At 40.8% G+C, this 13,537-nt stretch overlaps 1 protein-coding gene across 2 annotated transcripts in view; it reads right to left on the minus strand.

The window, feature by feature from the left end:
- Positions 1-13,537, minus strand: part of LOC126545554 (uncharacterized) — a 143,932-nt gene extending 130,395 nt beyond the window's left edge. For both annotated transcript variants that reach the window (XM_050193472.3, XM_050193471.3), the window contains exons 1-4: positions 13,238-13,537; positions 8,527-8,638; positions 1,584-1,624; positions 1,436-1,501 (exon numbers count right to left, since the gene is read on the minus strand). In XM_050193472.3, the coding sequence (XP_050049429.1) occupies positions 1,436-1,501; positions 1,584-1,624; positions 8,527-8,638; positions 13,238-13,378 (360 nt within the window). In that variant the 5' untranslated portion in view covers positions 13,379-13,537. The remainder of the gene's footprint in view (positions 1-1,435; positions 1,502-1,583; positions 1,625-8,526; positions 8,639-13,237) is intronic.

Consider the following 13,537-nt stretch of genomic DNA (forward strand, 5'->3'; position numbering starts at 1 on the left):
GATAATCCATTTTTCATGGCTTCATTTGGAAATTCATCCTTGCAGATGCCACACAAATGATGGATATTTAATATGGATGGATGGATTTAATATTTTCAAACTGCTGAGAGAATGAGGCTTTCCCAGGTAAAGAGATTGAGAGTCCAAGACTGAAGCCTGAGGAGAGAAATGGGGGCAGCACCGTCTCTATATACAAGGCAAGTGGGCATGCATTGCGCCGCGAGAAAAGCACAACTTTTCAAGTGCAAGCTATAAGAGATGCTGGAAGCATTTCATGTTTCTTGCTTTTTTACATGACTGGCCTATGCCTCATTAGGTGGCACTTATTCAAATGTTCATGAGCCACGAACTGGCTGTTGTAACCCCAGCTCTGCTTGCATGCGCTGATAGCAATTTATCAAGCTCAATCTCTGCGAACCGCCATCGCAGCAGCCAAATGTTAGACATGGCTGGCACATCACAGTCACCATGCAAGCGGTGCTCCTCCCTCCTGTCAGATCACAGGTGCGAGCACACAGCACTGCGACAAACTCTTGATCGATCTCCTGGTAGTTGCCCTATTCCCACACAAGTCACCCCCTCAACTATAAACTGCCAAGCACTTCCTCACAGGCAGGACGACGCTCCATGGACATGCTACAAAGTGAACATTCAAATGCTTACACTATATTGGCGAGGAGGCCAAGCTTGTATGTTGGATCCTCCGTAAACTGTCACCCCATTATAAGGTCGGTGAGCAAAGTAAGCACACCTATGCTCTCGTAGAAGTCTACGAGTACACGGTTTGATGCAGCAGTAACAGGACATGAAATGTTCGTGGACGAAGCTGTGCCAGTTTAGAGTTACAGCTAAAATTGTGCTAGTGAGAAGTCACACTAAGTGTTCGATGGGACACAGAAGGTGTGACACTGATCGAGATTCACCGGCAGAATGCAACACTCCCTGCTGCTTACTGTTCCAGAAAGTTGCAGCATCTCGGTGTGGGACTGGCTGAAAAAGCAGCTGAAACAAGGCTGAACTCATGTATAGCCTGCATTCACTTTGTACTTAGTGAGTTTCTATTGTTGGTAATAAATGTTAAAGAAGGAGAAAGTTTATTTCTCACTGCCACCGTCTGGCTCCCTTTTTTTTAAATCTCCTGAAATAAAGGAAAATGTTCAGTTTGACGTAGCTTTTGGGGCCTTTGTGCAAGGATGAAATGCGGCACTGCTAGTGCTCCCCGTGCGAGTCTAGTATGATGAAGTGTGCATAAAGTGACAGAAATTGCATTGCATTTTGGCAAAAAAAGGGGAGAAAACAAAAATGCTAAACAATAACAAGAAATTAAACATCCTCAACCAGAATTAAGAATTTAGACTTTCTCTAGTGACCCTCATAAGAAGCTCATTATACAAAAGAGAACACATTTCCACCATGCAAATTCTTGTGAACTCACATCTTCACTGAAAAGAGCATCCGATGAGCAAAGGGCATCTGACGGCAAGTTGTCCCACACAGCTTCCTAAAATACAATGTTACAAATTTATTCCACAAATTTTAACAAACAACAAAAGCACATCCTTAGAATAATAAATTATCCTTACTGGTCCAAAGATATCCACAGCATCTTTGTTATGATCTCCGTCTGCAAAATTTATACAAAAAGCACGTAGTGTTGTTAAAGACGAAAGTACACAGTGTGGAGGATGTGGAAAAGCCAAGGAGATAATTCATTACCTAATAGTGTAACATTAAAACCAAAACAAACAGCAAATCAAAGAATATTATTTACCCACAAATTTAGCATCACAGACATCACAACATCTCAAATTTCAGAAAACACCATCACTCGACACAGAAAATCATCTTCGTAATCTAAATTTCAAGCCCACCAGAATGACAAGTGAGCTAGGTAACACCCAGCAATATGCCACTGCTATCATCACAGATGTTACAGGCCGTAGATGAGGAAGGTGGATATAATTTTGATGCCATTCAGTATAACCACTTACACTGTAGTTACATAACACAAACAAAAAGCGTAAAAATATCTCATTTTGCATACACAAGCCATTTTAGCTTGCAGGGCCCATGACAAGCTTGGGTATTTTGAATTTACCCACCCCCCTTTCTGCAGACGGGGTGAGGACAGTCCCGTTGGCTCACCACCTTCTCAAATCGCTATGGCGATAACATTTGCTAATAGATGTTCAGCCTGTGTCTGAAAAAAAAGAACTGCAAAGGAGCAGGCATTGCAGAACTATCGTGGGTGACAGTGTTGACTTGCAATTAACAAAAACTATGCAGAGCAGTGCAAAGGCTCTGTAAGGGATAGTTGCGAGAAGGGGAAGAAGCAAGGTGAGGCTAACGGTAAATTCCAATGGCGGCTTCACAGCCCTTCTGGCACAACAGTTGCTGCCTTATTTGGAGCACATCTGTTACGATGGCAAAATTGGAAGCACGGACGACGTCTTCCAATGGCATACTGAGAGCAATCTTTAGTTGAGATCACTCCTTGAAGCAGCTCGGACTGCTCCACAAAAAATTGGGGGAGTTGACTGGACTCTGCATGATGCATTTTTGTTGAATGTGATTCTTTTTTCACCAATTCATCTAGTGTCGCCACAGGTGCTGTGGTTGTCACAGTTGTGGACGCACTTGATGGCACTTGTGTGCAATGATGAAAAATGAGTGGGCACGTGAGCTGGCCTTTGGTCAGCACAGTCTCAAACCCCTTCAGGTTTCTTGTACAGATCTTTTTTCTCGGCCTGGCGGCGAGGGTCAGTGCAGACCAAGACACAGCATGTTTCACCATCAACCCTTCATCATTTCAAGCCAATCATGCACACTAGGCAATCTGCACCAAAGATATGTGGGTGGCCTCACATGGGAGCTAGTCAACGTCATCAGACTGGAGTTTAAATAACCTGCCACCATCGCGGTTCTTCAGTGGGTATGTCAGCTGGCCTTCGGTCAGCACAGTCACAAACCCGTTCACGTTTCTTGTAGAAGTTAGTAAACCTACTTCCACATTTAAATCCAGCAATCCCTACTTGTTCCAGCTGACATGCCCTGAGTGTATGTGAACACTGTACCATTGTTACCAGCTTCGTTCCTTCGTTGCTCATGCTCTGTGATGTCGAGCCTAACCTGGGTCCATCACCTGAGCAGCTTCTAGGCGAACTGCTAGAGGGGCAGAAAGAGATAAAAACCAGGCTAGACAAAATTGAATCACAATTTAAAATGTTTGAAGACTCAGCTTTAGCTATTAATGAAGTATGTTCTTAACTTGCAGCTTGGAGAAGAAGGTTCAGAGTTTAGTAGAACTTAAACTTGTCGATTTAGGGGACAGCAGCTGGCTTAATAATCTTGTGTTTGGTGTTGAGGAGAAAGCAAGTGAGACACATGAAGATCTCAAGGAATCTGTCCTCGAAGGCACCTTCACAGAAAGGCTGGGGGCACATGCCAGCTCAGTTGAACGGATGCACAGAATTGGACGGAAACAAAATGACAATGTGCGACCGGTAATCGTAAAATTGTTTCTCGTAAACGAGAAAATAAATATTCTAAAAAACTGCTTCAAGCTAAAACATAAAGGCATATCTATTTCTGAGAATTTTTCTGTAAACACAAGAAAAAAAACACAACTGTGGGGCAGTGCCGCTGCTAACAAAAAGAACGACCAAAAAGTCAAGCTCATATACAACAAGCTTAAGATAGACAATAACATGTTTGAATGGGATGAGGAATGAAACATCCGGGTTCCACTTTGCCGGCCAGATAAACACAGTCTGTAAGCTACACCGCCCGAGAATAAGCCATTTGTGTGTATTCAGCATAATGCGCAAAGCATTGTTAATAAAATAGTTCACTAGGAAGGTGTTTAGCTCACACACAAGCCACATATCATGTGCTTAACAGAAACTTGGTTGCATACTGATGTCGAGAACAATAAAATAGTACCCGCAGGCTACAAAATGCTCCGCAAAGACAGGATTTCTCAGGGTGGTGGCATAGCAATTATTTTCAAAGAGTTGCTGCATGTAAATAGACTTCCTGGCATTTCTGGTATTGAGTGTATTCTGGTTAATCTTTTTCTAAACGAGTTTTCCCTGATTATTGGAACATTTTACCGCCCACCAAACAACGACAGGACCTTTTTTGAGGCATTGAACAAATCCTTATGCTCTAGTAGCATTTCCTCTTGTAACACTGTGCTTGCTAGTGATTAATATGCCTGCTGTCAAGTGGGACAGCGAATTCCTTGAACCACTAACTACTACTGCTGAACCATTTCTAGATTTAATCTTTTTCCATAACTTCACTCAAGTGGTGAAGGAATCTACCCGCATTCAAAAGGACACGAAATTCATTTTAGATCTTCTCCTCGTGAGTAGCAGTCTGCTTTGCCGAAATCCAGTCATGCATACATATGACGGCATATCTGACCACAAGATGATATCGTTAAATCTCGCATGTGGTTCTGTTGCTAGCAAAAACAAGGATGTGTGCATAGTCCTGAATTTCACACGCACCAATGACGTTGCAATTCTAGATTTGTTGGACAGCTCGTTTTCTGATTTTGTTGCTTTAAGTGGTTCAACAGATTGCTCCATCAATGCATTATGGTGTTTCTTCAAGAATGTTGTGTTGAAGTGCATGAAGGATTTTGTGCCAACTATGATGAAACGAATACAAAATACTAGTCCTTGGATGACTAAAGAGGTTATTCAACTAGAACGCAAAACAAAAAGTTAAGAAAGCAAACCCAGTTGTCCCCTTTGGCGGCTAAAAAAACTAGGCTTTCATAGTAACGAACACAGGTAAAGGACTGTATTAAGAGAAACAAGCACTACTATTTCAACGTTACCATGAAGAACTTCCTGCTCATGGCACCAGAAAAGTTTTATCAGCATTTATCCTCTAAAAAAAAAACATACAGGTTATGTATGAATGGCGAAATGATAACGTCAGAACTGCAAGTCGCTGCAGCCTTTAGTTTTTTGTTCTGTATTCCCAAATGATGATGGTAGAACGCCACATTTCAACCCATTGGCACATTGTCAGCCAATTAACAACGTTGTTGTATCTGAACAAGGCCTTCTGTCACTTCTGCTCAACACTGACACCAAAATATCTGCAGTTGCTAACGGCATACCTAATGCCTTCCTCGTCAGGTATGTCAAATGATGCAGTAAATATTTACATATTATGTTCAACCTTTTGCTATCAAAAGCAGACGTTCCCTTTGATTGGAAATGCAGCAAAATTGTACCCATACCTAAAGCAGACGACTCATCATTAGCTTCGTCTTATAGGCCAATATCAGTGTTGTGTGCATGCTCTAAGATCCTCAAGCATATTATTTTTAGTGATATTTCCACATTTATTGAAAATAATAACATAATCGACAACAGGCAACATGGGTTCTGAAAAGGACTTTCTATTGTGACGGCACTCTTAGAGCTAATTCTTGACATCTCAGCAGCAATTTACATTCAAAGCCAAACCGACATTATATTTCTAGATTTTGAAAATGCCTTCGATCGTGTCTCAAGCCCTAAGCTTCTCTTAAAACTAAAACCACTGTTAAAAAATAACTTGCTCCTTGCAAATGACAATAAACATAAAAAAATCAGTTGCAATGACCATAACATGGAAGCGAAAGCCGTTAAGTTTCTTATACTGCATAGGTGGCAAACCTCTTGCAGTGGTAAACAGCTATAAATATCTGTGGGTAATTGTAACAACGGATCTAAGGTGAAATGACTACATATCAGAAGTTGTGAAAAGGGCCATGTGGAAACTTGGTTAATTAAGAAGAACCCACACACGAGGTTAAATTAATAGCATATGAAACTTTAGTTTACCCTATAATAGAATATGGATCAATTGTTTGGGATCCGTACACTCGAGGCAACATAAACAAGCTAGAATATGTCCAAAAGAAAGCGGTTAGGTTTGTATACCATTCAAATAGTTGGCGTAATTCTGAGAGTGCTCTGGTAAAAAAAGCAAGTCTAGACTGTTTACAAACATGGTGCCTACGAGACCGATTGAAGTACACACACTTGCTATTCCACAATAAACTTGGTATACACAAACACACATGCACAGAGCCAGTGGCCAGACGAACCACCCAATCGCATCATAATAAAAAATTAAAGGAATATTCCTGCCGTACTAAAACATCTGCAAATTCTTTCTTTCCAAAGACAATTTGTGAATGAAACCAACTATCAGCCAGAATTGTGGAATGCCCAACTACAGATACATTTGTACAAGCACTTCAGTTGTAATCATTTTTGCAATCAGTTGCAAACACCAATGCTTCAAACGCTGTGTGTGCTTTACTTGTTTTTCTTCTTTCTTTCTTTCTCTTTTTATCTTTTTAAGAAACGTTGTAGCAGGTGTTTTCGTGAGTGCATTTCTTGACTTCTTGTCGGTTTGTGTGACATGCTTGTTGTGTCTCGACTTCTTTTATGCATGAACACTTTGTTGTTTTTTATGTCACCCACTCCTACTTACAGCCTCATCTGGAGGCTAGCAGTACTGTATATATAGAAGAATAAATAAATAAATAAATAAATAAATAAATAAATAAATAAATAAATAAATAAATACAATCTGTGAGTCTAGGAGATGACAGCCGTTTAGGTTGAACATACCAACAATCACTTTGGTATCACATAATGCAGTGAAATGCTCGGTACTCTCTCTGCCGTGTTGTCTCTGTACTGCAATCCTACCACAAACACAATGCAGTTTCGTGCAATGATGTAACACCGCCATTCCACGCACGCTTTCAGTGATGGTCATTTCTGCTGCACACACCAACAATAGCTTTTGGATATTTGTACTACAAAACAAGGGAACAGCATCAACAGCAAACAATGGAAAACAAAAATGGGGCTGTCATAACAAAGAGTATGTTAGGTACGCTTCCTTGCCTGCTTGCTCCATCCATAGCACTTGTGTTCCAATCACAGATTAGGAGCCATTGCTCTGTGCAAGTATGTGATACTCACCGAGTCAGTAAGCTGTTCCGAATCTGCCACTGGAATTCATTGCAAGCATTGATGAAAGGTACAGGGTCGTCCATTAGGGGAAATGGGGTGTACACAGGCGCACTCCTCAAAGCGCCAGATGTAACTGCCAGAACTGTTGGTGCAGGAGCATTGCGAGCCAAAGGTGGGTCCTGCGGCAGTGTGTCATCTGCTACTCTGCCGGTGAACAAGAATCCTTGTCCAATGCTGGCGCAGTAAATTTGCTTACATCATGCAGCACCATTGACAAATACCAGTCTTTTGTATCATGATAAACTACTACTACAATATCTGATTTACTTGCTGCAGCATTTATGAGGCCCTTCTTGGCATTTTTCGTGACCATTTATAACACTGAAAGTCAGAGGCGCTTAGGCACAAAATACAGCATGAACCCTTCAGATGTGTTGTGTTGTTCCTTTTCTTTGCACATCTGGTCTCTCTAGCTGTAGTCCCTGTTTTGCCCACTAAGTTATTTTATTGTGCAATCACAAACAGTAAATGCACATTATTGTACTGCTATAGGAATGCAAATGCTCCGTCCTAATGTCTGACTAGCGAGGTTGTGCTCAGCAGCAAAACAATCTAATGTATATACACAGGTAGAGGTTAAGATGTACTACATATGCTGCTGACTAGATTAACAACATTTTCATTGACTGCGTGACATTTTCCCGCTCTACACATGATGCTCCCAACAGAAAAGTTAGGGCCGAGAAGCACTGGTAATTTTTAAGAGTACAATAGGTTAATTGAAATGAATGGGAATAGGGAAACCCATCATGCACACAGCATACTGTGAAATATTGAAGAAAAGTAAATAATTACCATTCTCAAACAACTTGCGAGTATGCCCTGCCAGGTGCCATTAACAATAAGTGTTTTATGTAGGGTGATACGAAAGACCAGCATTCAAGCACCAGCATCTGGCAGGGCTTTGCACATGCCAGCAGAGTAGCAGACGACATGCAGCAGGCCCCACCTTAGGCTCTGAATGCATCTGTGCAAGTAGTTCTCTTAGAGGCTGAAAATGGGACTTAATAGAGTATGACTGCACACTCGCACGTTTCCCATAAAAGTGGACGACTCTGTACATGGCAAGAGTACAGAGGAAGGCTTTAATGCTTCGTGCACCTGTCACTCATCTGCAGACTTGCCCATCAACTGCGTGAGGTGCAAAGGTCCAAGCCTGTTTAAGGGCCCTTTAAGGACGTTGATGGCCATGTTACAAATAAAATTTGAATTTATAGCATATGAAAAATATTTCACTCTTACCTCTTCGCATACAATCCAATAGAGAACACAGTTTGTACATTTATATAAACACTAAGTGCATAATACAAGGTAAAAGTTTGCCAGGGTGCCAAGGGGACAAACACGCCAGGGTGTCAGTAATTTTTTAAAATAATAGGCTAAGCAAAATGATCCCAGAGAGCCCACAAGCAGCGACAAAATGTAGTAGCAAACAATAAACCCCAATATAACACATCTTGGCACAAACCTGCACTGGAACCAGTGCCATGAGTCCTTGAGCAAAGAATGCACCCATGCACATCCTCTTTTGGCCCACATGTTGGTGACTTTGACAATGATGAATCAAGAACTCCTGCATCCTAATGCAAAGGCAAAAAATATTTTCCAAGTCAATACACTTACACTGCAAGTTCATGGAAAGGTTCTTAAAATTTTGCATGCATATTCTCATACCACTGAAAATGTTTCCAAAATGCATAGGAATTCCAAGGTGTCTGGCTCAAAAAAAAGTTTATATTGACTCTACAAATCCAGGCTATGCACGAACATTTTGCAAGCAGTTTTGTACCCACTTAACATTAACCAATTTAAAAATAACATTCAGCGTTGACTCTTCAGCATGCAGGTCACCAAACCAACAGCTACACAACATTTGTCTAAAGTATTCTTGGACATCACCACATCAGTATCAGTTGCTACTAGCCAGCATGCTATTTCAAACACCATGCATTCTTTCTTTAGCTATATCCCTGAAAAAAAAAAAGCAGACAAACAATTAAACAAAGCTTTTCATGAAAAAAACATTATACAAAAAGGTAATATGAAGCCTGACTTTCTGAGCAAGATATTAAATGTAGGCACTCTGGCAGATTATGCTTCTGCAAAAGCAGACAGGTCAATTCACTGAAAGGTTTAATATTCCAGGACGCAAAAGGAAAAGGCAAATGGTTATGCACCCTCTGCTTTCCTGCATCAGCTTTGCTAACCATCACATATTCCAAGTGACGGGCTGGGGCTAGTTAATTTCCGATTACAGAAAACAAAACACATTGTAATTTAAAAGCAGAACAAAGTTCAGCTAGGCAACAGCTGTAGGCTTTTCATACAGAAAAAAAATCTGCAGGGCTATGAAACTTGCACGCCATACAATGACATCATCGAAGCTAAGGTTTAGGAGCGAAAGATCATGAGCAACTGAAATTCAGCCCTTCATTTCTGCATGAAACTAGCTTAGGGAAACTTCCCAGAGAGCAATTTATTACAGATTTACTATTTTCATTTAGCAGGCTTTTGATACAGTAGAGGCTACCACAGTAAAAATTTGAATGTGTGCAGTCTCTGCCAAAGCTACAGTGGCCACATCATTTCTAACTGTTAAGCTATATTGTCGTGTGGCAGCACTTGACACTCCTAGCTTTAGAGAGTGAGGAGGCCAGTTTTCACTCTCCAGAGCTTCAGAGTGCTGGGACTGCAGCAGCAATCCTGAGCTACAATAACAGCTCTAGTTATGTGCGACATCTGCATTCTCCAAAAAAAGGAAGTTAACTTCTAAATACATACTGTCTCCCAAATTTTACTGCCAAAAAGTCTCAACACTATATGCCAGAAGCCTGTTTAACTGCTTTATAATAATAATCATCATAATCATAACAGACAGGTTTTTCAAGTCCTGAAGCCACTCCTGGACTGCAAGGGACACTGTAGCAGAGAGGGCCCTGGATTAATCTCCACCATTTCCAGCTTCTTCAATGTGTATCATAATCCCAGCATATATATATGTTGTACATTTCAACCCCATCAGAATGCAGTCATCATGGCTGGAAATAGATTGCAATCTCATGCTCAGTAGAAGAATGCCATAGCTAATGAGCCCTTGTGGTGTGTCCCAAAGAGCCCTGTCACATTTATCATCATCAAAGAAGCCTTCTTGTTTTAAAGATAAATATGTATCGGCTATGCATACTACAAACTGTGCCAAGGCATGCAAGTTACCGGCTAACATACTGCACGTTATTATCATTTTTTTAGTTAGATAATTAAAAGAATAGCCCGGAGCATATGGCTCCTGAGGTGGATTGCCTCAAGAGGTGCACTTTGCTTGCGTGACAAATTGCAATGTCCAGGTGGCTGAATAAAAAGATTCATAATTAATCTTTCGAAATGTTCACTTTATGACATGACGTTACGAATGCGAAATTGAAGCTGAGTGCTGGTGAAGTCATATATACTTAGCAATAATCCTAAAACATGCCATTTTGGAGATATCCACCTCTAAAATCTGCTAAAACATGAAATTTCATTATAGTTATGATCACCTTGAACTTCTTGATACACACTTTTGGGAAACTCTTAGATGGAACACCAATGTATTTCAAAGCACATTTTAATGCAGGATATCTTGAAAGTGGTGTTAGACTTATGATTTCTGGTAAGCAAGCAGGACTTCACTACAGTGCAGCTTCAGTTTCACAATTGCAACATGTGTCCTGAAGTGAATAAATAAAAATTAATTAGTAAATCTTTTTCATTAGCTACCTAGACATTGTGATTTGTCAAATAAGTAATGTCTGCCTCTTCCTTAAATGCACCTGAAAAGACGAAACGATGTTATCTGGCATGGACCAATCTTCAAAAATCTGTTCAAATTAAAAAGTAATAAAACAGGTGCTATTTCTTTGCACAACACATTTTTAACATATTTTTTTAGAGAAATGAGATCCCTAATGGTAATAAAATTCTATGTACTTTGCAGACAGATGTCTGACCTGGGCCGATATTTTGTAGCGATACCTTTCCGTAATTTTGGCATTAGCGGCACTCCACCCCAGGTAGACGGCCGAACGCGACCACTCACGCACATGAAAAGGCATTAGCATCGAAAAAGGCATCGCTACGAAATAGCAGCCCTGTTGCACTGCAACAACTAGTGTCTACAACTGGGGAGCACACAGTGCATATACTCTTTTTGTTTAGAAAGTGCTTACAGTACATTTCACACACACTGGTTTGCTGTGGGTCCCTTCAAGCAAGATGGCATACACAGCAAAAGAGAGTAGACTAAAGGTTTTCTTCAACAATGCTTTGCTCTGCACTTTCTTTAAGCTCCTCACCATCTCTGATTTATTAGCTTATTTTACTGTTTGTAAAAGTATGCTTTACACCTTTCTGAGAATACAGCTCGACTGCAGAATAAGGCAGCTTTTCATTTATTTGCATGTTTTAAGACAACTGTGCCAACTGTCATATTTTTCTTGGCACAGACAATGGTTTTGAAGACCCAAAGCCCATTATAGAAGCTTTTGTAACACATAAGCTATGAAAAAACTAACTCAGCAGTACTGACTGAAATCAAGAGGCATAGTGTGGTACTTGCACAGCAAAGTAGGCACTGAGTCTAAATTCCACAATGTATGAATTGCCCATCAGGAAAATTATTTTTGTTGTTGCCTGCTCTGTAATATTTTGCAGCCGGAAGCATACTTGATGCAAAAGTATAAGACTCTTCTTGTTCTAGCCTGCTTTTCTTCCTTGGCTAACAACAGTTTTCTATTGTTGATTAAAACTCTGTACCAAAGTAGCATCCTGAGCAAAAATTAATCACAGCACAGTCACTTGAGGCACAAATGTAGTTGAGAGAGGATAGGTGGCCTTCTTGTCAAGTACACCTGCAGTGCCATTACATCCAGTCCATATGAATGTTATCATTTCAGCCTACAGAAAGGTTAAGTATACATGTCACACGATTATGTCTATGGTGTCCTACATCTCCATTTTCAAAGATTTCTTTAGAACATAATAAGCAAACAAGTAACAGCACACACAACCACATGACATGGAAATAATTGCTGATATGCAAAGCAGTTCCACGTCAAACATTTCAGTCAGACCCTATCAATACAATTATAAATATTAGCAGGACACACAAAAAGAAATAAGAAGCAAGTTTCAAACAGCTCTGGTGCTCAGAACAAGCTCAAGTTTACAGGTTAAGTAACTAGCCTCAACCAGTCATTGCTAAATGTCTATATTATTCCTGGTAGCTATCGCAGGGAATTTCAAACTGGTGCTGCTAACATCTACTGGTGCCAGTAATTTGCTGTGAAAACAAAACGCACCATAAAACATAATAAAGGTAGACCACGTATGTGCACAAGTAAATGTAGTGGAAGACTAAGGATGCATAGGGTGCTCATGCGCATAATTACGCTAGATTTGATGTTACGATGAGCTTTAGTTATTTTCAACAGTGTGTTGAGAAGAATGGAACAGTAAGATTTATCGTCGACAGGTAGGTTACAGGATTCGAAGAGGGCAGTGTGTACCCATGTTTTAGTGTTCAGTACTGCCAGAGTGAAACAAACAAAAAAATCAGGAGAGAAAGTTATTCATAGTGCGCTACGCTAACTCCGGCGACAGTGGGCGTGACATGAGAACTGACGGCCAACATACGGCCATGAAATATTTCTTGGTGCCTGAGGAACTAATTATGAATGATTAAGTGGAAACAAAATGAAAAGAAAAATAGAAAATTCGGCGTACGGTAAGATTTCCGTTACGACACTTAGGCGGGAAAGGATTAAACACAATTTGCACGATTCTCATGTATACCGGAAACGTGCCTCCGTTCCCTATCTTGTTCATCGGATGGAGATGACTTCTCCCAAGACCTAACGATAAGATACGCATGAGGAGAATCAACGTAGAGAGACATGTCCGCGCTGTATACTTTTGGTTTCCGTTTCTGAATTGACAGGTGAAAACGATAACTAGCCGAAACACGCAATTAAAGACCCAGCACCCTCCTTCCCCGCCCCGAGTCGAGTTTCTCATATTTCATACATCCGTGCACATACAAATGATGATGAAGCGCACTCGTCTATTCAGTCCTATTACTCAAGCTATCACACGGCGAAGGATAACTAGCAAAGAGTGGCAAGCAAGTGCAGAGGATCGTGTACCTTTGCGTTTTGGCCAATACAAGGATTAGCACTGCCAACTTCTGAAGACATGCCTACGCCTTCAATCTGTTCTTTCCCAGGGGAACGTGCCACCTTCTTGTTCTTTCGTCGCTTGGTTTTCTTCGTTTCCGCCGGACTCATCGTTACAGACGCGTTTGCTCTTGAGGCGTGGCAGAAACAAGTACACTTGGACTTTATTTACAGGCAAAACGTAAATACCAGTATCAGACGCTGACTACCAACATGGCGCAAAATTCTTATCCCAGAATGCCATTCGCTGCACCAGTGCCACCTTTACCG

Source organism: Dermacentor andersoni, chromosome 1 (genome assembly GCF_023375885.2).
Source record: "Dermacentor andersoni chromosome 1, qqDerAnde1_hic_scaffold, whole genome shotgun sequence".
Lineage (NCBI taxonomy): Eukaryota > Metazoa > Arthropoda > Arachnida > Ixodida > Ixodidae > Dermacentor > Dermacentor andersoni.